This window comes from Hibiscus syriacus, unplaced genomic scaffold (genome assembly GCF_006381635.1).
Source record: "Hibiscus syriacus cultivar Baekdansim isolate YM2019G1 unplaced genomic scaffold, ASM638163v2 tig00002684_pilon, whole genome shotgun sequence".
Classification (NCBI taxonomy): domain Eukaryota; kingdom Viridiplantae; phylum Streptophyta; class Magnoliopsida; order Malvales; family Malvaceae; genus Hibiscus; species Hibiscus syriacus.
Window position 1 is genome coordinate 124,978 of NW_024061939.1, and position 27,644 is coordinate 152,621.

The 27,644-nt window shown below is 34.3% G+C and overlaps 1 protein-coding gene and 1 long non-coding RNA gene across 3 annotated transcripts; one reads left to right on the forward strand and one right to left on the reverse strand.

Annotated features, from left to right (window-relative positions):
- Positions 1 to 126: 126 nt before the first annotated feature.
- LOC120148657 (protein RRP6-like 2) lies at positions 127 to 7,201 on the reverse strand. Of its 2 annotated transcripts, none has more exons than XM_039161720.1 (14): positions 6,434 to 7,201; positions 4,964 to 5,119; positions 4,572 to 4,730; positions 4,420 to 4,503; positions 3,905 to 3,984; positions 3,742 to 3,792; positions 3,050 to 3,158; positions 2,618 to 2,700; positions 2,492 to 2,537; positions 2,209 to 2,296; positions 1,932 to 2,101; positions 1,251 to 1,583; positions 1,066 to 1,167; positions 127 to 880 (listed from the first exon to the last, which is right to left on the reverse strand). In XM_039161720.1, the coding sequence occupies exons 1-14, from the start codon at positions 7,172 to 7,174 to the stop codon at positions 251 to 253; spliced, it is 2,832 nt and encodes a 943-aa protein (XP_039017651.1). In that variant the 5' UTR covers positions 7,175 to 7,201; the 3' UTR covers positions 127 to 250. The 2 variants fall into 2 exon arrangements, with proteins under 2 accessions (XP_039017651.1, XP_039017647.1); XM_039161716.1 differs by having other exon boundaries at positions 1,248 to 1,583.
- On the forward strand, positions 3,963 to 27,644 carry LOC120148682. The gene is made up of 3 exons (XR_005518393.1): positions 3,963 to 4,095; positions 25,704 to 25,709; positions 27,634 to 27,644. It is a non-coding gene; the product is annotated as an uncharacterized LOC120148682 (long non-coding RNA).

Below are 27,644 nucleotides of genomic sequence, written 5' to 3' on the forward strand. Positions count from 1 at the left end.
TTTTTTCTCACGAAGAAAGAGAAGATATGAAAAAGAATATAAGAAAATATTTAGGAGAGCAAATACTACATATAAGTGGATAAAATTAGGAAGCAAAATCATGATTAAGAGAAAACCATTTCAATCTTTGCATGTTGCTTTGTTTAAGCCTAAACAGATAAGCCTAGCAAGATCATCTATTCTATTAAGATTTTAAATGCAACGGTGTTTAAACATTTGTCTTATGAGATTAGGATTCGCAATTGGAGGCTCACCGGAAAGTTGCACTTCTGTTCCCAGATGCCGGGAAAGCTCGTCGCCTTCTAGCTTGCGGAAATTGTTTAGACCCATCATCTATTTCAAGTCGCCCACCTGCTGAACCTTTTTTCTTCTTACCTGCATGTTTTGCATGGCTTCCTGATTCGTCCTCTGCATCTTCTCCAAATTTAACCTCTTTCCTGGCTGCTTCATAATCAAATGGCTTTATTTGCAGGAGACCACTCGGTTCTTTTGATTTCTTGACTTTAACTGCTTTTCTGTTTTGATTCATAGACTCAAAGCACTGTTGGAAGCTCGTAGATAAATCGGATAACGACATGGTCTCATCTTCTTTCTCCATTTCAGAGGAAGGTGTCATGGAACTCTCCTCAGGTCTATCAGTTACTTCCGAGTTATCGCCGACATCAATTTGTTCATCTTTATTCGAATTATCTTCCAACATGATAACATCTTCTGATGTCAACGATTCAGTAGCTATCACAGCAGGAGGTTCCTCGGGTTGGGCTGGAAGTTTAGTTGGCTCAATCGATGGGGTTTTCGACAGCTCCTCTGTGCCCGAAAATGAGTGAAATGAAAGATTCACTGAAGATCTTATCTGCGCCAACTTGCTCTCTTCCTTCTCCTAAATGACAATAAACAAATTAGTAGCGAATAACTTTCCACAATAAATGCACAAAGGAATCAAAATTACAAATAATCTCAACATAGAAGAATGCGACTGTCATGGACTGCAACACCATTTTTACTAGCTTCATTGTTGCAACAAAATCAAAAGCTAGAATAGCGAGAGGAATAACATAAACTTACCATTTTCTCGATACCAACTTTTTTCTTTGTGGAAGCATTCCCCAGAAGTGCTCCGAGGCCACGACTCGGTTTCTTTAGAATTTGAATAGTTGCTCCAGTTGCCTACACGAAACAAATATTTTATCACGGCTACTTGACCGGAAACATATAATCACGCATCTACAAAAGGATTAGCAACTTACTACATTTGCAGAAGGTGGAATAACTGTGGTTGCATTTGCATCTCCACTTTCCCCCGAAATGGCAAGATTTTCTCTCACATGCACTGAGCTACCATTCACATGTGGCTCAAAAGAGAATCCTTCTTGTTTTTTGCCTGTGTCAAGTTCAGAGACACTGCTTCCAATCTTGATATACTCCTGTTTATGTTGTGTGTAAGCAGCTTGTGCAGTTATCCCATCAGGTCCCACCATAGCGCCATCTGTGATTCTTTTTCCGTCATTTGCAATTTTCAAGTCTGTTGGAACCTCCGAAAGTAAGACCTTGACTACCTCGTTCGATGCTATATGTTCTGGTGCCTACGCAGTAGAAATCTTACAGTTATCTCGACAAACAGTAATTATAAAATTAACATTTTCCCAATCCATGGCCAGTTCAATGAAGCAAACATTAATGAGGAATCAGCACAAGAATGGTATGAAATCAGCAATTTTCAACACATTCTTAGGACTAAAACGGTTTCTAATAAGCATAACATTTTATCAGACTTTGCAATTGAATCAAATCAATTGCCACACTTCATTTTTGCAGCTTTAATATATTAACATTACGAATCACTTGGTGGAGTTTGTTTTCCGAGTCATGCAAACAGCCCAACAAAATATTATAATATATTAGGATTATCAAATCACTGTATTGAATCTTACATTTAGTGTACGTCCCATTTTAAGTTGTTGAGCAGCAGCTTCAAATGCAACAGCGTTCTGCATAGATTGCCTTATGATGCTAACAAGCACACCAAGATTTCGTTCCACATATGGGTGTTTAGATTTCAACAATCGACGCAATTTATGAGCAGTTATAGGCATCTGCTTGGCTTTTAGCGGTAAGAAAAATAAGAACTCAAGTAAAAATACCAATAAGAAACACGGAAAAGGAACGATATATCTACTAGAATTTGATAATAAACATGAAAGTTCCTACCGATTTCAAGAAGTGTTTTGTTTGGCAATACATAACCAGTACTTTCATCCTCTACACGGGCAATATTGTCTCGCCATTCGCAAAGCCCCTATATAAGCCAATAGGTGAGACATATAAGCTAAATAAATGGATATCATCTATTTTTGCTAGTAAGACTACTGTACATCAAATAAGTTTATCTGAGTTGAAATTAGACATTTCTTATGGTTTAACAACCAATCTGTATGTTATTTTAAAAGTAAACAAAGGGCCACATATAGATATGAAAACAACAAAAACTTACAGCAACAATTGCTAGCTGCTCAGCATTGAAACCAGACACCTGCAACCTATATTAAATAGAAGAATAATTATATAGTTGAAGTTTACGAAATAAATTTAAATTTTGTAGCCTGGGCAAGTAACAAACCCATATATATGGAGATATGAATTCTCTGTGAGGATCTCTTTCTCATACAGTTGCATACATACGTCAAAACTTCGCTTGTAGACCTGCAAAGAAGAAAACATTTGCTACTAAGACAATAATCAAAATTAAATAACAGAAAGCAATCAAGTTCACAGATTCATACATCCATTTAAACTTATTTTGAAAAAAGAACAAATAAAATTTCAACGCAACCTCGGCTAAAAGTTATACATTGAAGATGAACAGAATATCATGTCATAAACCAGCGGAATGTGGAAAAGAAAACAACTCTTACATGAATGTAACTAAATATTAAGACAATCAAAATCTCTTAGCCAGTGTTATTCTAGAAGGGCCAATATATGATATGGGCATATTGGCATGCTTTGTCAATGTAGAAAATGTTGTGAACCACTATTTAAAGCATCATACCTCTACCAAGGGAGCATATAAATGTTCACCTTCCTTGGGCATTGATAGCAATTCGATTCTCATCAAATCATAAATGTACAGCAAGTAGTGAGTGTCTTCTCTAGCATATCTGTCATAAAAACGGTAATAAAAAGAAACACTCAAGAGACAGACAACAATGGAAGTTTCCTCTTCAATAATTGCAATTACAGTAACAGGACCTTGAAACTTTATTCAAGCTTGGAGAGAGTAATATTTTAGTACACAAAGTACAGTCATAAATAAAGAGCAATGTGTTTTTACCTCATATTGATTTAAAAGTCAAATTTAACTACTATTTACATCTTCGTCTTTGATTGTTTTCTTCTCATAAAAAACATAAAATGGCAGTCTAGATTTGATGATTAAGTTTTTTTTTCCTTTTCCGATAAGTTTGAGAACAGGAAAAAGTAAAGATGTCACAGTTAGTGTAAAATTGTTCAAAAGAGACTACGGTATAGTAACCTAGAAAACAACAAATGTTTGATGCATAAACAATGTCAAATTCATAGGTGAAGTAATGCTTTGTTTCTCTCTTTTTTTTCTTCTTTTATAAAAAGTGGTCAATTGCAATCAACCATCTACTTTAATGACAAATGTGAGTGCAGCATCAGACATAATTTAACTAGCGAGGGAGTAAGAGAGTTGGCTGAAGAGTGAAAAAGCAATGTTACCTGAGCATTTCATCAGGAAGAGGACGCAATCTCCAATCTGCATTCTGGTACCTGCATTGAGTTGGCTAATCAACTGTAAGGAAGATGGCATAGATGATGATCAAAGAAGAGAGAAGTAGAAAGTAAAAGCCATAAAGAATATCAAATTTAGATCAAAACCCACTCTTTGTTGGCTGTAACTCCACAAAAATGTTGCAGAAGATGCTCCAAACTATTTCTTTCCAATTTCAGGACCCTTGAGGCCTGAGAAATATGCAAAATCATAAGGCAACATATTGACAGAAGTCCAACACAACTTTTAACTTCAAATTCAAAACAATCAATTCATGTGTATAGTAATTGCACCCAAAACTAGTTAACTAGATGGTAACTTCATCAATAAGTTCCTATGAGCTTAGCATCCTTATAATCATCCATAAAACAGTTTAGTTTAATCATCTAATCCACAAATTAGTTTAATCATCTAAACCGCAAGTAAAGTGAGTTCATATATAAACGTTGTACCAATTTCCTTTCCCTTAATTCATTGTCACACTGCTAATTAACCAACAAATAGTTTCATAAAATGTTATCATGGTCCACATAAACTTTTCTTCTTAACATATACCAACAAAATGAAATCAAAAAATTCTCAAATTAAATCAACAAGTTCATAGAAGCGGGTTGATAGTATAAAACCTGTCCTGTGTCAAAGAGATTGCACACATATATGCCAAAGTCTCGTTGAAGCCACACAATATCCCTGTCTGCTCCGTGCATAACCTATTTGAATTAAGGATATCAAACAATGCAGTGAACTCCAAAAACAAAAAGCTATAAAAAAGACAAACCTTTTTCTTGGTGTGGTCCTTGAAAACTTCCCTAAGATATGGGCCAACATGAATTCGAAGCTTTAAAGTATCTACAATAAAATCCTCAGTTCTGGTAGAAATTTGTATCAAGCAAGTTAGTCCTTGAAAAGATCGATATTGGTTATGCTCCAAATCAACCTGAGAATAACAACAGAGAAAATAAACTAAATGCAAATAGGTACATATTATGAGAATAAAGAAACTAATACTATATTTATGCATACAAAGACCAGCGCAACTGATAGCCTTGATACCAGAGATACACATAAACCTTTCTTCAGATCAGGCACACACTTCATTCTATATCTAACTATAAACCTATAGCAAAACATGCAACATCAGATAAAGTATATTAAAAGTAAGATTTTTACCGCAAACTCCTGCACACTGCGCAACTTCGCCGCTAAATCCTTCAAATCTTTTACTTCCTCAACCAGCTTGAATGAGGTAGACTCGATTGATGGGGGTTTAACAGGCTCAATATCTGCTATATCTTTATCGACAAAATCCATAACAGAGAGCTTCTCCTGCAACGGAGAAACAGAATTGTTTTTTCCCTCTTATTTTGACAAGCACCACAAATTAACATGAGATAAACCAGTAAGTTTTAGAAGCTATTGTTGAACATAGTCGTATGTGTGAGATTATAATCTATAAGAACAAAACAAATGAAATTTTTTATCACATCCATATCTAACTATTGTTACTAAGGTATCTCTCATGAACATGGTAACATTCTTAAAAACATTTGTATCCCTCCCATCTTCTAGTTCCTATTATCGTCACAATTTGCCACAATAAAGAAATAATAACCTTGATTACAAGATATTTTCCTACAAACCAATACAAACAGATACTATCAGTTCAATGACATATTTTACAGAAATCCCCCCTTCCTTTTAACCATTCAAGGTGCCTCTAACTCTAGAAAACTTCAAAACAGCAGATTAATCATTTATTTTGACTCCATGGGAAAGATTTCTTTGCAGTGAAAACATTCAAAATAACTATATTAATCACTCTTGCTAAATGCTACTTCTTGTACATAAATTCTTGCCGCATAAAATATGCAAGTGCATTATCACTCAAAAGAAAATAAAAGCACCAAGCACAATGCCCTAGCAATGCCAATAAAAGAATTTCATTGCTGTCCTACTATTCTATTACTGACCACAAGCATCAAAACTCCCAAAGCAGTGTTGTTAAGGAGTGAGCCTAGGCGCTGTGCCTTAGCACCAGACAAAAAAGTTCAATAAACCCTTTAGGCCAAGGCCCATTGATCAGACTCACACTTGCCGAGTGACGAGTGTAGGGACACCTATTTGTGAGGCATTTAAAGCCAAAAAAGAAAGCCTCTTATTGAAGTTCTCTCCAATTTCTTTATTTTTTGTATTAAAATTTCTAGGTATCAGTGTTTAAACCATCAACAACAAACATGAGACAATGAGTGTACCAGTCCATGGAAGAAAAAATTACATTAGACCACTTTTGAAGTTCCATTATCAGAAACATATTTCTTAAGCTTACACACACATGAGAGAGAGAGAGAAAAGCACACAAATGAATTGATCCTTAGTTTACTCAGGCAGGAGCTTTTTAAATTTTAACCCTTTGCACCTCAGTACAGAAAGATTATGAAATTATCCCACAACATACGAAATTCAACACTAGTTTAATTAACCAAACTAAACAAAAACGGAACATTGCGCGGTCATTCTATAACACAAGTAACCAACTAAAATCAGAAATATCATGTTAACATTTACAAATCAACTGCAAAATATTTCTACCCAAAAAGAGGAAAAAAACATAGAAGACATATTAAACAAGAAAAAACCAACCAGTGGATGAACAAAACGCTGCCCATCCTCGCTCCTCTGCAACCAAACATGTTCAAAAGGCTGATTCGAATTATTGACAAGTATTTTATACTCTTCCTGAGGCTTCCGTATCGTTGGTATATGAAATGGAACCTTCGCTTTACCTGTCGTCCCTGTAGCCAACGCCCCTTGCTTCACCTTTACTCCAGAAGAACTCAAACCCCCACCTTCGATCCCACTCACTGACACTCCAGCCGAGTCACTCATTAACCCACCATCCACCTTCTTCTTCTTCTTCTTCCCGTTAACCAGCTGAAACTCAATATTATCCGGATCCGATCCTATGAACCGACCCGATGCCTCTTCTTTCTTTCGAATCTTTTGAAACTCGTCCATGGAAACGTCGAATCGTTCCCAAATTTCATCGTTGATATCAACGAGCCAATCATAAGCTTCATCATCGACTATACTTTCAATATTGTTAGGGAAATTGATCACCTTGTTAGCGCCCCAGGTTTTAGCCGATGCGCCAATGGATTCAAGCAAAGAATCTGATATTTTGGCGATTTGATCGATCGGAAGCTTGAAATCGTTGAAGTTGTTGAAGAAATGAAAGTCTTGATTAGAAGGGAGGGTTCGAGAAGAGGAAGAGAGTGAAGAAAGAGAGGAAGAGAGAGGACCCGAAGCTAATTTTTGAATAACTTGAGAACTTTTCGAAGGTTGAGATTGGTCTTCCATTGATATCTGATCGTTGTTGTTCATCGTATTATAGGGTTTAGGGTAAAGGAAAGCATTAGGGGTTTTTGAGAATTGTAGGTTGTTTTTCATTTTATTTACAAAGGAGACGACAAAGGTAGACAAAAGAGTAAAATATATTAGAGACCACTCAACTATAGCCTGTTTTTATTTGGACTATTATTTTTGAATTCTTATCAATCAGACCACCTACTTATTTAAATGCATTTAATCAGGCCACTAGTCATTAACGAAAGTAGTGACGTGATAGTTAGTAAAATTGATATAATTCTACATTTTTCCCTATTACTTATATATTCTATCAATTTAGTCCTAATTTTAATTTAATTTAAAAAAATCCACTCTCTAATCAGGAAGTGTCACGTGTCACCAATTGATCGGAGGCTTTTTAATTTATTTTAATATTTTAATTAAATAATACATTCACCAATCAGTAGGGGTGTTTAAAAAACCTGAAACCATTAACTGTAACCAGTAACCATTATAACTATTATATTTAACAGGTTAATTAACCAAATTGTTAATACTAAACGATTTTGATTAACCGAACCGCTAAAAATGATGGTTAATTGTTACGAATTTTGATAAACGCCATTAATAAATTAAATTTATAATTAAATTTCTAATTTATTATATTTTTTACATAAATAATTTAATATAAGTTTCTATTATTTGTAATTTATATATATATTCAATAAAATATATATACAAATAACTTAATATATATTTTTTTATTATTTTTAATTTTTATTTCTTTGAAAATATATAAACATACTTACACTAATATAGTTATATGTTTATTGTTAGGTACTAAAATATTGAGAGATGTACATATTTACATCAATGTAAGTATGTGTTAAGTGCTACACTTTTTTTTATTCACTTACACCGTTGTAAGTGTGTATTAAGTGCTATATTTTTTTATTTTATTCACTTACACCGGTGTTGTATGTGTTAAGTGTTACTGTCGAAACGGTCCTTAAGCTTTTTGGGCTATGGCGGGGAGCGATCCAACTTAATCTTGGAAAAGGTTGGGTTTTAAAATAAAGAACAAATAAATAGTTTTGGAGGCGCCATCGATCTTTAGCTTAGGTAGGTCGAATACCTAAAAATACCTTTTAAAATAATTTAAAAAATAATAATTTTAAAAGATAAAAAAATGATCTGCGTTTAACCAGAAATTCGTATTGAAAAAGGGTTGGGGAGTCGATTACACGTGAGGAATGATTAGCACCCCCACAACACCCGAAATCGGTACCTAAGCGATTATAAGTCATCTAAATATTGAAATTGACGAATTCGAATATGCATTTAAATTATGATCTTTTTTATAAACAAATATAAGGGTTGTTATTTCGCAAGAACAGTTCTCGAAATACCTTCCTTGTCAGTTAAGGGGGCATTTCCATAGATTCCCCATACAAAATAATATTGCCCAAATTTTTAGATAAAATACATATATTAATTCTATTAAAAAAAATTCATTTGAATATATAAAAGGTATTATTTCGTTCGAATAATTCTTGGAAACACACTCCTTGTCAGTTAAGATGTGTTTCTATAAATTCTTCGAGTAAAAATATATTTGAAAATATTACAATGTTAGAAATTAGCAAATATGTAAATGATGGATCAAACTAATAAAGACGATGACTATAGGAATTAAACTATAAAACCAACAAGAAATCAAGGCAACCATTGCAAATCAAATAAATAACAAAGCATATAATACAAGAATCGAACATTACAAGCACTAGCAATGTAATAAACTCATATATTTGGGACCAAAATGGAATAATTCAATATTACATGCCGAAAATTAAAACATTCAAAAGTGCATAGCTTATGGTGACCAAAATACAACGCGCGTAAAAAAGGGAGGTAAAATCAGAAACTTTAATAACATATTACAAGGAATTAAAATTACAATTTCAAAGATTTAAAGACCCATTTGAAAAATTTACCCAAATAACATCATCTATACACACATTGACTAAAATATAAAGCCAACAAAATAAGAGCTTAAAACATAAATGTGAAAACTCTTGTTTAGTGACTAAAATAAAACGTTACAAACATTGGATGGCTGAGGAAAAGATTTACCCAAGCACCAGGGTTCAAAAACCCTAGCCCAAAACTACGTCATTTTGGGAGGCTTTAAATACCCCATTATAAAACTTTTTACTACCCTAACCTCATTTTAACCCACAGTCGAAATTGAGAGAGAAAGGATAAGAGAAAACTCTCTCCTCGCTCCATCGTCAGGGAAGATGATCACCGTTTGGCGATGGTGGCTCATGACGTCCGAATGAAATAAAACTCACCAAAATTTTCCTCTTATCTTCCTTAACCTGGATTCGAGGCCCAATCACTAAGAAAACACTCCTATAAGTCTAGATATAAGGGAGAAGATTAAAAAAAAACTACCTTCCTCCACTATAAAACTCTCCGTCTAATGGTGTTGTGTTTTAAGTATGTGCTTGCAGGCCACGAGATGGGTCTTCTCACCGTACGGATCTTCGGTTTGAAGGCTAGAAGGCATGTTTTCGATTTTTTTCTATTTATATATATTTTTTAAATCTGGTTCGAACTTTTTTCGAATCCCCTGAAATCCCCTCCCAAAAAGAACTCTTTCCCCCCAAAAAAATCGAACCCCTATTTCTTTCTTTTCTTTTTCCGAATCCCTCCCCCTTTTGTTTGAATTTGTTGTATCCATATATTTTACCCTCCTTGCATGTTTGGTGAAGCTTGACAGAGAAAATGATGATGGCTTGACAGTAGGGGTGTTTTGGTTGGTAGGAAAATCTGGGTTTTAAGGATTTTGTCAATTTTTTTGGGTTTTGGTGTTTGGTTAGGTGCAAACTGATATTTTATTTATTATTTTCACTGTTGATGTGAGATGATGATGTTGGCATAGTGATAACAACGCGAATAGAAGGCCAGAATAATGGTAGCAACAGGAAAAGCTCTTGGTGATGGCTGTTGGAGCTGATAAACAATTAGGGGTTTAATAAACCCTAATTGGGGTTAGGTTTTGATCGATTGGGCCCTCTTGTAATTGGACTTCGGGTGTGGGTTTGCTATGTTGGACCGGTTGTAATGGGGTCCAATTTGATCCTGTTGTATTTTTTGTATTTTGGGTCTACAAAAACAAAAATAATAAAATAATATAAAATAATAATAATAATTAAAATTAATAATAATAAAATTAGCAAGATCCCAGGCGAAAACGGGTGTCGACAGCTATACTTTTTAGTTTTATTCACTTACATTGGTGTAAATATGTGTTAAGTGCTACACTTGTTTATTTTATTGAATTACAACAGTGTAAGTATGTGTTAAGTGCTACATTTTTTAGTATGAATTATAAAAAAATGACAAATAATTGTAATATATTAGCCGTTTCTTAATGGATAGATTACGGTTAGAAAAATCGCATAATTGTCCATGAACAGCCCTACCAATGAAGTGGTGACACATGGCACCACTTGATTAAATGAAGAGCAAAATACTTATATTATTAGATTATATATCATTAAATATCTTTTATTAGCGGAAAAATTAAATTTATAATCATTTAAAAATAATTATGAGAATATAAAATTATTAAAATTAGTTGCACCAAATTAAATTTATATTTTTATTTTAAAAAATAAAATTACATTAAAATTTTAAATTCAAAGTTACGAGCACAACTTAAATGACAATAAATTTTTTTAATTCAAATCTTAAATTCTCGTCTTCAAAAGATTTTAAAATTATTTCTCATTTTATTTAAATTTATAACCATTTAAAAATAATATAAAAACATAATTTAAGTTACAAATGTATAAATCTTAAATATATTTACTTTAAATATAAGCCCTTAAAAGACTTTCTTTTTTTTTAAACCATTAACAGATTTTTTTTCAAATATGTAATTTGAATTTGCATTAAAACTTTTTCATTTTCGTATTATTCTTTTTGCAATAATATAAACTAGATTATATAAAATATTTTGAAAACACATTATAAACGAAGGCTTTACTGCAGTGGTTGAGGCGTTGCTAGTGATGCTTTTGGGCATTGGTTCGATTCCCCGAAATGCCATCTTCAGTGTGGAATTTCTTTTTCCATTTAAAACGACCGGTTGAAAAATTATTCAATTGAAATATTAAAATTGATTTAAAGAAATTCATCCAACCAAGTGTCGAATAACACTTCTTAATTAGAGAGTATTTTTTTAAATTAAAATTAGGACTAAATAGATAGAATAGATAAGTAATAAGGATCAAATGTAGAATTATATCAATTTACTAACTGCCACATCACCACTTTCATTAGCTGTTAACTGTAAGTGGTTTTATTAAATAGTTAGGTTGTTTGATTGACAATAATTCAAAAATAATAGTCAAAATGAAAAGAGACTATAATTGGGTCTGATATAGTTTACCCAAAAAAAACCTTGAAAAATTAGGGTAAAATACAAATAATGGTCAATTAAGTTTTAGAGTAGTTTCACTTTAATAACTAAAATAGAAAATTTTACATTTTAGTCATTATCATTAATGAATGTTTTCATTTCGATCATTACTTTTTTTATAGGAACTGCTAATTTTATTAACAAGAGGAAATATTAAAAGTTACAAAGAAAGGTTATAACCATAATCATAAACTAAACACATAATTATGATATTTTTCTTATAACAATTAATGCAAAATTATCTACTTTAGATCATAAAAGGACAAATGTTAAAACACAACAAAAAAAACTTCAACAAAAGATATATAAGAGCATATCTAACTGAATTGAAAAACAAACCACAAAGAATGATCAAACTACTAAAAGACTATCGATAAAAATCATAAATTAAAGTGACATAAGAAAACTATCCACGAACGCAAACTATGTATCCTAATATGAGGGTCTAAAGCATAGAAGATCATCAAAAATATAAATAAGATCATCTTGATCAGTCAAAGTGATGTCAAATTCGACCCCGAAGAAAGATAAACAAAAAGATAGGTCAAATGATCGAAAATATGTCATAAAAGTAGATAAAAACGTGTGACAAAGATAAATTATTAAAAACTAAAAAAGAAAAAGAAAAATAGAGACGTAGTATAATAAAATAAAAGAAAATAAGAAATATAGACGATTGGCGAACAACATCAAAGTCGACGACGTAGTCCGTCAACAAAGATGAAAAGAAGAAAAAAAAGTAATAGACGACATATAGGGAAAAACCCTAACTCTAGATAGTTTGTTCCATTCATTTCGATCATTCTGAATCGTTACATTCAAGTGTCCTTTTTTAATAAATTAATATCATCTAATAAGATGATATGAACTGTCATACGATTGATGAGAAGAACAAAAAATATATGGAACATAGACAAGAAAAACACGTGTTATTATAACATTTCATAATTTATATTATAATAAATACAATTTTATTATTAATTTTTTTTTTACTTTTATCCATGGATCATTTAGAGTTATATAATGCAAATAATTTTATTAAATTAATCTACTTTAATTAATATAATAATTTATGTTATAATTAATATATTTTCATAAAATAAATATAATTTATAGTCTAGCCTAAATATTAGTGAACTATATAATAATTTCTTATTTTGGTGGATGATTATGTGTTGGTCCATTTTCTAAGGGTTCTAGGTTTGACTCTTATGAGCTTCATATATATTTTTAGGGTAAATTATATCATTGACCACCTAACTATTTAACATTTTTACTTTTACCACCGATCTTTTAATTTTGTCAATTAAATTACTTAACTATTTAATTATATTCAATTAAGCCACTTGTCGTTAATATCTATCAAAAATATTGATGCGAAAATTAATAAAAATAATATAATTATATATTTGATCCTCAATACTTATATATTTTATCAATTTAGTTCTAAAATATTTATATATTTATCACCCAACCAAATAATGATACGTGTTATCATCGGGTTAAAGGAACATCAAATATAAAAGGGTATAAGGATCTAAACCTAGGACCTTGGGAAAGTTTTAGTGCCTTACTACTAAACCAAGTTCCATGACAATATTATATATTTTTAGTTAATGTCAAAAAAAGAAAAGAAAAGAAATATGTCCATGGTGAGAATTGAACCTAGACCACATGAAAAATCTAAGACTAAAGCAATAGAATAAACCTTACATTTAAGTAATAGATGGGTAAATTTTATATATATAGTAAACATTGATTTATACAATATTAAAATAAAAATGAAATTTAAGATTTATATATTTTTAAAATAAATTTAATACTTTTATTTTCACATGTATAAATCAAAGATTCTACTTGTTTTAATGTGTTTAAAATATATTTTGCATGTTTTTATCAATAATAATGTTTAAATAATAGTGAGTCAAAATTTTAAAGAAAATTATCAAAAAAATTAATAAGAGATAATTTTATCAAAAATTGAAAATTAAAAATTAAAGAAAAGGAAAAAGTTAATTTTGGAAAAAAGGAAATTTGAAAAGGAAAATTTGAAAAATTATGGGAATTTGAAACAATATAATTTCGGGGAAAAAGAAATTTTACACAATAATTCTGAAACATGAATTTTAAAAATTAATTCTTAAACAGGAAATTTTAAAAGCTAAATTCCAAAATAGGAAATTTTAAAAATTAGTTTTTACTGATTAGTTTTTATCAAAGCAATGACGAGTTAATGCCTTGAATTGTACAGAATAAAATAAAAGAAACTGAATAAAAAATTAATTCCGAAACATGAATTCTTAAAATTAACTTCGAAACAGGCATTTTAAAAATTAATTACGAAACAGGATATCTTAAAAATTATTTCCGAAGTAGGACGTTTTTTTAATTGAAAAGGCAACAAAGTTACATCAAGCGCTTATGTAAGGGGGCCATGGGAGTCACGCATGAGAAGCTCTAAGACAGACGCCTGGGTTCTCTAAAAACTTGTACACCAACAAGGTTACCAGCTTGCCAATGAGAGAGGTTATCCACAACCTTATTGGCTTCTTGAGGAATCCATTCAACTCGTTTTATCCATTGACGACTCCGAAGATGGTTTATTGATCGGACTAAGGAGCAATTGCTATATTGTTCTTCGTTCACAAGCCGGACTGCCTTAAGGCAATCTGACTAGAGGTGAACTTTCCTGTAGCCATTCTCCCATGCAAGCCTCAAAACTAGAAACATACCATAGAGCTCAACTTTAAGGATGGAGCAAAAGCCAGTGGATCGGCTGTGATAAGATAACACTTGAGCTATCTAAGAAAACAAGAAAGGAACTGAAATCTTTGTAATCCTTTTATTAACAAGAAGCTGACTTCTCTTAAGCTAGAGAGCAACTATTTATACAAACAATAAGAGAAGTATCTGCTGTATAACAAACTGTTAACAGCTCTCAACAGCTTAACCGCTTGTAACAACAAGCTAACAAACTATTCTATAACTCACACACACATGTATAGGCACGTGTTCATAACACTAACATTCACCCTGCTTTATTAACTTCTTCATTACTTGCTTCAGCTTGTGCAGCGAACTTCTTGACTTCAATATTCCCCCTTCCATTCCAACTTTATAAACCTGCAGGAAGTCCTCTTAGTTGTGTTACCAAGAGTTTCTGTCTGTGCTTGAGAAACGAAGAGGAAGAGAGTGGCTTTATTAAAACATCCGCCACCTGCTCATAATGAAGGACCTCATTAACCTGTAAACGACCATCAACAACCATTTCTCGTACAAAAAATAAGTCAAGCTCAACATGCTTGAACTTAGAATGCTGAACAGGATTGGCACAGACCGCAACAGTGCTGGAATTATCACACAACAAGGTAGCTTTACCATGTGGAACCACGCACAACTCCTGAAGCAATGACTCAATCCAAACAATGTCAGCAGTTGCAGAAGCAACACTCCTATATTCGACTTCAGCCGTAGAACGAGAAACAACTTGCTTCTTGCGCGAGCTCCAGGAAATGAGATTTCCACCAAAGAAAATACAGTAGGCAGTCATGGAACGCCTATCATTAGGATCGGATCCCCAGTCTGCGTCCACAAAACCAGCCAGAGACATGCGAGAGGATACTATAAATCGAAGACCATAATCAGCCGTTCCTTGAAGATAACGTGGAATCCTCTTAACAACATGAAAATGGCTATTACGAGGTGACTGCATGAACTAGCAGACTTTGTTTACAGCAAAAACAATATCTGGCCGAGTGACAACTATGTACTGGAGAGCTCCTACAATGCTTCTATATTGGGCTGCATCTTCAATGGGATCACCAGCTTCAACCGATAACTTGCAATTGGAGACCATAGGAGTAGGAAGGCTCTTGGCATCACCAAAACCATGCTTATACAATAGTTCATGAATATATTTTTGTTGAGTCAAAACAAGACCATTGCCATCAGAACACACCTCAATGCCAAGGAAAAAGCTAAGAGAGCCAAGATCTTTTAAATAAAACTGAGCATGCAACTTTTCAATAACACATTTGACCTCACCAGCCTCACTTCCTGTCACAATGATATCATCAACATATACTAGCATGTAAAGAACACTACTAGCAGATTTTCGAATAAACAGAGATGAATCAGATTTAGATAACACAAACTGCTCAGAAACAAGATATTCTCGAAGGCTCTCAAACCATGCTCGAGGAGCCTGTTTTAAACCATAAATTGCTTTATGCAGTTTGCAAACCAGTTGACTACCACCTTGAACAAACCCAGGGGCTGAGCCATGTAAACCTCTTCTAGCAACATCCCATTTCAAAAGGCATTGTTAATATCTACTTGTCGCAACAATCATCATTTTGCCAAGGCAAGAGTGAGTATCACTCGCACAGTTACAGTTTTTACAACTAGACTGAAAACTTCGTGAAAATCAATCCCCGACTGTTGGAGTAAACTCTTTGCCACAAGACGCGCCTTGTACCGAGACACCAATCCATCAGCATTGCATTTTACCTTAAAAATCCACTTGCAATTGACAGGTACACGATTCTCAGGAAGAGAGACAAGAGACCAAGTCTTATTGGCAACCAAAGCATCATATTCTTCTTGAGCAACTCTCTTCCAATGAGGAATCTTCATAGCTTCCTTAATAGACTGAGGTTATTCATCAAGACATTCAACGTGTAAGACATGAGGTTTTCGAATACCATCTTTCACCCTGGTAACCATAGGATGTACATTTTGAATCGAAACAACTCCATGCGTATTGTCACCCGTTGAAGTAGCCCCATACACATTGTCACGGTCGGCCATTGCTCCAAAAGGCGTGACTCCATGCGTAATATCACAAGTGGCCCCAAATATCTTTGAAAATTAACACCCGTTGAAGTAGCTTTTACATACGCACAAGATGGTTCGGTCCCATGATCATTATCAATATTCGTATGTGCACGCGTTAATGGAGCAACACATGGGTTGTTTTCACTTAATGGAGCATCGGTTGAAGAAGCAGCACGTGGGCTGGTTGTAGGAAATGAAGCATGCGTTGAATTTAGTGGAGATGGTGTGGGACCAGTAGCACATGGGTTGTTTTCACTTAATGGAGCAGGCGTTGCACGCATTGTTGGAGCATGTGTTGTATGCATTGTTGGAGCATGCGTCGTTGGAGCACGTGTTGATGGATTATTTGCTGGTGGAGCAGCACATGGGCTGTTTTCGCATAATGGAGCATGCAATGTTGGACCATGCATTGTTAGTGGAACATTCAATGTTGGAACACGTAGAGCACCATGCGTTGTTAGTGGAACATGTAATGTTGAAGCATGCGTTGGTGGGGCAGTTGTCGGAGCACGTGTTGATGGAGCATGCATGATCTGTACAAGGGAGACAAGAGGAATAATACCCATGGAGACACCATTATCTGGAGCAACACTTGAAACATTACACACTTCATAAGGAAAAACACTTTCATCAAATACAACGTGCCTCAAAATTATTATTTTGCCAGAACCATCGAGACATTTATATCCCTTATGAGCAGTGCTATATCCTAGAAACACGCACTTCTTTAACTTGAAATCTAACTTATGATGATTAAATAAACGTAATAAATGATAGAAAGCATAGCCAAACACCCTTAGAAATGAATAATCTGGCAAGACACGATGCAGAATTTCAAATGGAGACTTGCCATACAAAACATGCGTGGGTAATCGATTAATAAGATAAACAGCAGAAAAAATGCATAACTCCAAAATTTCTAAGGTAAAGAAGCCTGAGCCAACATGGTCAATCCCATTTCAACAATGTGCCTATGCTTCCTCTCAGCCTTACCATTCTGCTCCGAGGTACCAGGGCACGAGAGATGATGTTGTACTCCATTTGCACAGAACCATTTTCGAAGTGGTTGATATTCCCTACCACCATCAGTCTGAAGTGCTATAATTTTATATCCAAACTGTACTTCAACAAGTTTTGCAAAATCAAGAAAGCACTGAGCCACCTCAGATTTACATTTCAAGAGATACATCCAGGTATAACGACTACAAACATCAACAAAGGAAACATAATACAAAAATCCCTCAGTGGAGCATACAGGAGCTGATCCCTAAACATCAGAGACAACAAGTTGAAAAGGTTCATTATATTCGGTCAATGATTTACAAAAGGGCAACTTATGTGATTTCCCTTGCATGCAAGCAGAACATACACTCAGCTCATCATTTTTATTTGAAACAAGATTACATGACTTCATAACAAGTTAAACTGTATCAAGCGAAGGGTGGCCAAGACGTTGATGCCATAAGTTCAAAGAAGTGGTGGATTTTGAAACATTATTCACCAAGACAGACAAACCTTGGCTTTTACAAGGCAACAGCTGATAGAGACCATCATCCGTGAGCCTCCCGCGAAGCAGAACTACTTGAGTCCGAGAATCCTTCACAAGACCTTTAGAAGGGTGAAATTCCATGACGACACCATTGTCACGAGTGAACTGAGAAACAGACAACAACTTTTTCTTTATTTTAGGTACGTGCATCATATTTTGTAAAATTAAAGACTTCCTATTTGAGCTCAAAAAACCTTGACCAACATGTGTAATTGGAATACCATCATCATTACCCATGAGCAAAGAATTACCACCCGTATAAAGAGTACCTGATTAGAACACAGACATATCATTTGTGACATGATGTGTAGCACCAATGTCTGGATACCACAAGGAGTCAATTGATGTTGAAAAACTTGACCCGGAGTTAGTTGGAATAGTGGACGAATAGGCTACCGACCTAGGTGTCAACAAGGAGGGGGATGTACCATGAGGACCATAAGAAGCATTCGAAGCAAAACCAGGAGAGAAGCCAGGAAAGGAGTAATATCCAGGAGCATACGGGGAAGGAAAGTAAACTGGAGTGGGAACAAAGTTTGAATGAGAAGGCATAGAGGTTATGGTGTGAGCATAAGGTTGTCCACCAGATTACACGTGTTTAGCAGAATTCCCAGCACCAGTGGGCTTCGAGCCATTCTCAGTCAACGACTCAGAGCCAGACACACTAGTGTAGTCTCTATCAAAACGATGATAACTGTAACACCCTCAGACCCGTACCCGACTCGAATACGAGTCTGAGGTGTCACATTGACTTTTCAAACTTTAACTCTTGACAAAATTCAAAGAAAATTTAAAACTTTCATTAAAGTAAAAGCGGTTTATTTACATAAATTGACCACAATAACCAAAATCGATCAGAGCATATTTAACTCAATCAATTAGTACATGCCAACTATATTCAAAATAACCAAACACATTTAAATCATCTATTTTATGATCTGAAATTTTGTAAGGGAGATGCTGACCTGTCTTGCTCTTCTTCGCTTCTGTAACCTATGTATGAAACAATCACACGCTAAGTTTATGAATTAGTGAGGCATTAAATTATAAAAAGAACTCTAACTATTTACACATGCATGAGCATATCCTCTCATAATACCACATCAAAACAATATAACATTATATATAACATATATATATATCACACATTATTTTAAATCTCTAACCTTAGTTCACTATCAATATTCTTATAATTTATATCTTATAATTATATCCTCTTATATCTATTTTTTTCTTACTCAACATATTATTCAATTAACCAAGTAATACATACATAATCATATAAATCATATCAGATTATCTAATAAGAAGTACATGCATGCATATAAATCATTATTAGTCATTTATCATTTAATCACAAAGCACATATACCTAACCTTCTTAATCATATACTATACCTATACCTCATCATGTCCTTGCTATAAAATTTATCATATCACAATATATATTTGTTATCATTTCTTGATTAGCCCATGTACATATGTGATAACTATTGATATGTGAGTCTATAGAGGTTGTGCACTAATGCTGTCACCACAGCTCGTATAAATGCATCGAAGTGCCACGTAGAATTGCACCGAAGTGCCATATAAAATGTCCCTAAAGACCACAAAGAAAATTTCTTAAGAATCATATACATATACTAAGGACCAATTATGTGTCTCAAAAGACCTCATACATGTTCCAAAGAATACATATATATCCCGAAGGACCGCGTAGACCCTCGACTCTTGGCATACCAACTATACCTCTAGCTCTCATAACACATAACATGAGCATTAATATTTATGTTATCACATATTCTCATATACACATAGTCTCATTATTACATTTTTATAAGATCACACGTAGTCAAGTAGTTCATTTCCATATAAATCACACATACACGTAGATCACTTGCACGTAGAACATTTTCATAAACTCACATATCACATAGCTTATAATTGTTCTTATATCTTCTCATAACATATTCTCTGGTAGCTTTCTGTCATATCATTCTCACCACTTAATTTCACCTAATTCATAGTCATGTGGCTTATTTTATATACCTATATTCACATACCTTATAATTACCTAGTTTACTCCATTTCACACATAGTCACATAATCACATAATTTACTTACACATAGATCATTTCCATACCTAAATCATATAACACCTGACTCTTCCTCATAAAGTTATACTATATATTCTTATAATCTCATATTATCCTATAAGTAAATACTTATCTTGTCTCATTTTTTTCATTTATTCTCATAATTATTTATACCATAACATATAATTTATATCACATATCTAATATTATTTGTATAATAAGTTAATCTATTTATTTAGTTAAATTTTACATAACTCCTATACCATAATTCTCTTTAAGTATACTTCTTCTCTATAACACTGATCTTATAGTTTGGCATCATCATTTATACTCAATTCCCTTCACTAATATATTATTCTCATATTACTCTATAGTCTAATCTTATTTAACTCATCACCCTTCTCATGTAGTCATATAAATCTATTATATTGATTCTTATAATTGATCACATTTACTATGTAACACGTACGGTCACCTATCATATAACCTATTTCACATTCCCATGTAATCATATAGATCATTCATATTAATTCCTATAACTTATCACACTACATGTATTCACAAAAATCATTTAATACATACTATAATATATGTTACATATACCCAAATCAAACATATGCATATGATTATAAATTCATGTATTCTAATATACGAAATAGACTCGTCGCAAGTCTTATTTCCATTAAACATCATAAATTAACTTGTATGCACTCACCTTGGCCTCACTACGTTCCAATCCACTTTTATGATTTTCCTCTCTTTCGATCGAATCTTAACTTGATAATCGTTCCGGAACTTGTTCGTGCTCGATATTTATATAATCATATATTGATACATATCAGTATCCAATTGATGTATTCTAATATATCATTTCTTAGGTTAAAATAAAGCCATTTTCATATTTTAATAAAGGTATGCATCAATCCACTCTATAGTGTATCGATGCATTCTTTATCGTGTGCATCGATGCACTACCTGTACATCGGTACACAATTCACCTTCGATGTTTTATTCTTAAGAGGATGCATCGATGCACTCCTTATGCATCGATGCACTAATTGCATTCGATGTTCATTTATTTGAAAGTGCATCGATACACATTGAATATGCATCGATACACTTTGCCCAGAATTTGTATTTTACACCTGAAAATCCTTAACTATTCCTTCAATTCTTCTATTTTAAGCCCCTATAATGTCATTAAACTCAACTACCATTACTTAAACCAACTTGTATTCATATAAACCATCTCTATCTTCCATATCTCATCATGATTCTTAAAATTAAAAATCTTACTAAACTTTCAACTTTGTTATTAATCCTTTCTAACTTCATAAATCTCTTATTCTTAGTGATGACAAGTCAAATTCTTTCTCAAATTTCACTTATTAACTCTTTTCCAGAAATTCATCTAAAACCTCATTTTCTTTAATCTCTTTTATATCTTTCATCTTGTTATTTTAGAACAAATTAAGCTTTCCTTAAGGTTAATTATCATCTAATGATCATAACCCAACCTTAGAATCAATAATTAATCAACAAGCAAAGAAACTCACCTTTGAGCTTGGAGATACGGGAGGAGGAGGAAGAAGAAAGAAAACTCTGGAGAATTCTCTCCTTTCCCACGTGGTTCCCTTATCTTATAAAAGGAATGTAAAAATTCTCCTTGTCAAATGACCATTTTGCCCTTTAATTCCATTAATAATTACTAACAACTTTTAGGAAATATTTTCAGATAAATCATTGAACTATTCAATTATTCTACTTTAATCACCAAATTCCGAAATATTAAATTTTGGTCACTAACCCAGTATTGAGGATGTTATAATAACACTTTTGGACCACATTTCCAAACCATCCACACAACTGGCATTGAGGACGATTATGATTACGCCCTCGACCTCAACCACGATAGCCATTTGACTGACCACGAGATAAATGACCATGTGATAACCTAGTATTAGTATCTTGAGTTCCACAAGAATCAATTTCAGTAGCATCACCTTTTTGAGAATGAAGAACAAGATTTGCAGAAAAGCCTTCACTCAAGAACAACTTCTGTCGAGCCTCGCAATCTAATAACATTTCAGTAAGAACATCAAGAGAAAAGTTTTCTCGTGACACAATTGCAATAATGGATTCAAACTCCATTGTAAGCCCAACTAACACAACATTAACATGCTCTTGCTTAGTAACCACACTACCCGAAGCATTCAACAAGTCACAGATGGACTTGACCTTAGCAAGATATTCCTTAATCGTCAAACCAGTCTTTCACTGGGAAAGAAGACTATGCCAGAGAAAATAAATCTTAGCACTGGAGCGAGCACCAAATAGACGAGATATAGTATTCCAAATTGACATCGCTGTTGTGAGCCCAGTCAAGTGAGGAAAAACCTCTGTACTCACAGTAGTTAAAAGCCAAGAAGCAAGTAGTTTATCTTGCAGGCGATGAGCTGCAAAAACTGGATTATCTTCAACCTGGCCAGATGCATTAGTAATGAATTCATCTGGTGCAACAGAACCTACCGAGATGAACCTCAGCAACCCATAGACATCAATTATCAAAGCCACTTGATGCTTCTAAAGAAGATAGGTGGATTCAGTGAGTTTAACAGTATCATGCTTTGGTATGTGTTGAATGCCAAACATACCTCGAGAAGCTCTTGGACTTAGGGAATAAGCATTCGGGAACACATCCTCAGGATCACGAGTGGGATCAATCGTCAAATCGACCATGACGCCAAGAATCACACACGATATGAGAACTTAAACTTGTGCAGCTACTAGAATGAGGAAGAAACAACGGAAGAAACACACCCAGGTATTGGCGAAAGATACCATGATAAGATAGCACTTGAGCTATCTAAGAAAACAAGAAAGGAACTAAAATCTTTATAATCCTTTTATTAACAAGAAGCTTACTTCTCTTGAGTTAGAGAGTAACTATTATACAAACAATAAGAGAAATATCTGCTGTATAACAAACTGTTAACAGCTCTCAACAGCTTAAATGCTTGTAACAACAAGCTAACAAACTATTCTAGAACTCACACAACACATGCATAGGCACGTGTTCATAACACTAACAGGCTGAAACTGAGAAGCCATGTTCCTTCACAATCACGCAACACACCTCCTTCAAAGTTATAGAGTAGGTTATCAGAAGCAGCTCCATATTGTTTTAGGCTAACCCATCCATGATATGGTTTCATCCATTGAATAGCTTGAGGAAGGCACGAAGATGGAACAAGACTTGGATTAGAGTTATCAAAAAAGTACTTAGCCCAAGCAGCAATAATAGAAAGAGATACGCTTATTGTGGAGCAACTTTGGGTAAAGACAAAATCATTTCTTCGCTTCTAGAGCTGCCATATAAGAGAAACAAAAAGATGTTGTCATTGACAAGACCATTTGTTTTGATAAGTGACTAGATGGAGGTTCTGAAGGATCCAATATCTCAAGTCAAGAAGAAAGAAACTCGAAAGCCAGTTTAGTGGGAAAATCCTAAGCCACAATTGCTTGATCTCAACATAATCTCTTAGAATATGCAAAATAGATTCATGTTTACCACAAAAGGAACAAGATATATCAGAAGAAAGCCGACACCGAAAACGATCTATGTTTGTCATAAGTCTGCCATAAAGGAGAGACTAAAGGAAGACGCGAATACGTTGGGGGCTTGGGTGCTCCAATTATCCTTCTAGATACTACTGCGGCTCAACACAAGATAGAGATGTGGTGGCGTTATAAGTTGACATGATAATGAATTGATGCTTCGAGCCTTACCTCCAGACGCAACTGTCATTTTCATTGCCATTTTGAGGGGAAAGTAGACCAAGAACATAGGGGGTAGCATCTTGATTGAGCAAAGAAGTGAGAATAGTCGTGTTCCATTTACCATTGGCAGTCACGAGATCAACGAAAGAGTAATTTGGAATTTCTTGAATTGAGCTTCGAAGGTGATTACATAGGGCACCCAGGCTCAGTATCCATATGTTGTCCCATATTTATATAAGGGAACCATTCCCGACTGACAATGTAACATTTGTGCGAAAGGAATCCCAGATTTTAGAGAGGCATCGCTAGAGAGAGGAGTAAATGTTTATTTGGAGTGACAAATGAAGGAGTTCATGGACATTGTATTTGTCAAGAAGAAATCAGATCAAAAAATTATCAAGTTTGTTGGTTAGAGCGTAACAAATTTTCATGAAGAAAATATGATTTTGCTCCCGTATGCGCCGTATTCTGAGACTGCCACAATCAATAGGTTGACATAAAGTCTCTCAATTAATAAGGGAGTATGGTGATTTCTCAAACCCCATATGAATTGATAGATCAACTATTCAATACAATCACAAATACCAACCGACAACATGGACGTTTGCATTAAGTAAATAGGGATGAAAGTGAGAAACAATTTTGCCAAGGTGATACGACCAACAATTGACTTATTTGAAGCCAAGCCGATCACTGATAACATCTTTCATCGTTTGGCTCGAGTTGAGAGAAAAGAATACCGTAGTTTACCTCTATTCACTTTATGGCTTGAATAGTGACCAAAGCATGAAAGGCAGGAGTTGATGATGTTGGCATTATTGATGTCAGCATGGGCATAGAAAAAAATCATCGGAGAAGAAGAGATACTATATAAGAGAATCGTTCTTAACGAAATGAAATTGCTTCCAAATTTTTTATTAATAGAGTCACCAATGCAATGTCCCAGCCTGTCTATATCAAGGAAAAAAAGGAAAGAGATAGAGGATCGCTTTGCTGAATGCCACGTTACGGTCTAAAAGACTCAAGAAGCTCACTATTCCATTGTACCTGAAATAAGGAAGAATATATGTAGTGCATGATGATATGCGATAAATTCGGAGGGAATCCTACATCATATAGAGAGTCACATATGAAATCCCAATGAAGTCTGTCAAATTCTTTCTCCAAATCAACTTTGATGGCCATCCAACCCTTTCTGCTTTTTAATTGACGTATAGAGTGAATTACCTCTTGATTCATAATGATATTTTTGGTGATAGAGTGACAAAAAATAAAGATGGTTTGTTTTGGTGAGATAATTTTAGACATGATGGGCTTTAGGCGATGCACAATAATTTTAGTGAGCAGTTTATAGATTACAATACAGAGGCTGATTGGACAAAAATGAAGGAAAGATTTCAGATTATCAACGTTCGGGTCAAGCATAATAACGGTCTTATTCGGGTTAGGTTTAATGACTCCACCATGAAAAATGGTTGGATTCAAGCACTGATAGAATTACCAACAATACCTTATTATTTTTTGGAAGAATCCAACATGGAGACTGTCATATCCCGGGGCTTTAAGGGGGCCATCTCATTCAAAGCCGGTCTAATTTCCTCCAGAGTAGGAATTTGATCCAAGGAGGACCACATAAATCAATCAATTAGTGGGAAGTTTCCTTGAAAAGGGTAAGCACCAATAACTTGATAATCAAAAGAAAAAACCTTCAAAAGTGGCGAACAACTTCAGCTTTGAGAGATTGTTGATCATCAATCCATTCTTCATTAATTTTAAATGATAAAATAGGGTTGTCTTGGCTTTGCGATGAAAGAAACTAGTGTTTCGATCGCCAAAGACAATCCAGTAAGCTCGCAAGTGTTGATGCCATAAGAGTTTCTCTTGATCAACCAGGGATTCCAATTCACTGAGAAGGGTCGATTCCAAATCATGAAGAGAAGGGGAGTAACGAGATTACAAATCTTTTTGCACTCCCTACAAACACACCATAACTATCCTTTTCTTGGAGCCAATAAAGCCATAGACATATTTATTGCAACCATTGACAACCTTAGTGAAATTTGCAATAGACTCAATAAGGCTCCCGTCATTTAACCAGTTATCCTGAATCATGCAAGGGAAGTCATCATGCATGTGCCAACCTATGAAATAGCAAAATTGTTGGGGTCTGGAGTAATGATGGTAGCGACCAATTTGGAGGAGGATAGGCCGATGATCTGATCGCATTAAAAAAAATATGATGTAGATTAGAGTCGAGAAAGAACTCATCCCAATGTCTATTACAAAGAGCTCGATCAAGATGAGCATGAGTTGGCCACAATACCAAGTAAAAGCGGGACCTTGAACCCCAATATCTCAAAACTCAGAATTCATAATAAAATCTTAAAAATCAGTGCACATACCTGTAGCACCGGTCCAACCCATACGGTCGGTAGAAATTAGAGTTGGATTGAAATCTCCTAGGAGGATCCATGGTTGGCGAATTACAGGAGCTAGATGTCGTAGATAGTGCCAAATGAGCTTTCGTTTAGAAGTATTAAGGCTTTTATAAGTAACTGAAGCAAGGAAAACTTGATTGTTGTGTTTGTGAGTAATGCGACAATGAATAAATTGGAAATGATTGTAAATGATATCAACCAAAATAAAATCATACCAACAAAGCCAGATTCCGCCAAAAAACCCCCACGGCTTCAACATAATAAGAGTTTGGAAATCCTAGGGCAGAGATGACTGAATCTACTTTCTGACAACTAATCCGGGGTTCGGTTCAAGAAGGCCAATTATATCATGCTTATAATCGCGTATATACTACTTAATGACTTTATGAAAATGAGGATGTCCACCACCTTGAATGTTCCAGTAAAAGAGTTGTATATTCATTATCAAGAATAGGGAAAACAAATGAGGAGCAACTCAATCTGACATGGGAGCATTTAGCCCCTCATCGTGAATACCATTGCTACCTACATCTATAGGATCCATATTCAAAATTGAAGCAGAAATTGGTTTTGTCACCAATATAGGGGGACGATTGTGATTGCCTAGATTAGAAGGTTCGTAAGAACGACTATCGCCTAGGCACACATCTGCTTGGATAATATGGCCACTCAGGGTAGGGATATTAGGATCCATATTCTCATAAATAACAATAGAGAAGTGTTTGGCTTTATCAAGCGTTACCTACTTGTAATGAGAAGAAGAGCAAGCACTCGCTTTGAGATGAGTTGTAGATTGACGGTGGGATGACAGGTTTAAGGTCGAAAGGGAAATTGATTTTTTCATGGTAATCATTCCTTTTTGTTTGCTTGTCTTGGAGTGATCATGTGCATTTTCTTTCCTTATACCTTTGGAAGTAACCAAATTATCTTGTCAAGTGGGGGGAGGAATATTAGAAGATGAGATTTAACCTCATGGGCGACTGGTGGTTTGGTATTTAGAAATGGCACAAGAGGAAAGAGTTATGTTTGATCAGAAAAGACAATCAAAGAGATCAAGAGGATCATCCTCATCTTAATATAAAAGAGGTCGAGGTTTAGGATATCAATATCAAAGTAAATAAGAAGTCGGTGCTTCTATTCGTAGAGGATCTGAGGCTAAGGAAAAAATGCGTCAGGCACACACAGTTACTACATGAGCTGACAGATCATCTCAGTCTCAAGGACAACACCCATTATGTCCACGGTATGGAAAGTATCATCATGGTGAACGTAAAGAAGGATTAAGAGTTTGTTTCTGATGTAGAGACCCTGATCAT

Coding starts and splice junctions, on each gene's coding strand:
- LOC120148657 (XM_039161716.1), bottom strand. CDS start 7,174: ATGAACAACAACGATCAGATATCAATGGAAGACCAATCTCAACCTTCG. Junction 3,985..4,419: donor ATCTCTTTGACACAGGACAG/GTTTTATACTAT, acceptor CATATTTCTCAG/GCCTCAAGGGTCCTGAAATT. Junction 3,159..3,741: donor CTTCCTGATGAAATGCTCAG/GTAACATTGCTT, acceptor TTTTTATGACAG/ATATGCTAGAGAAGACACTC.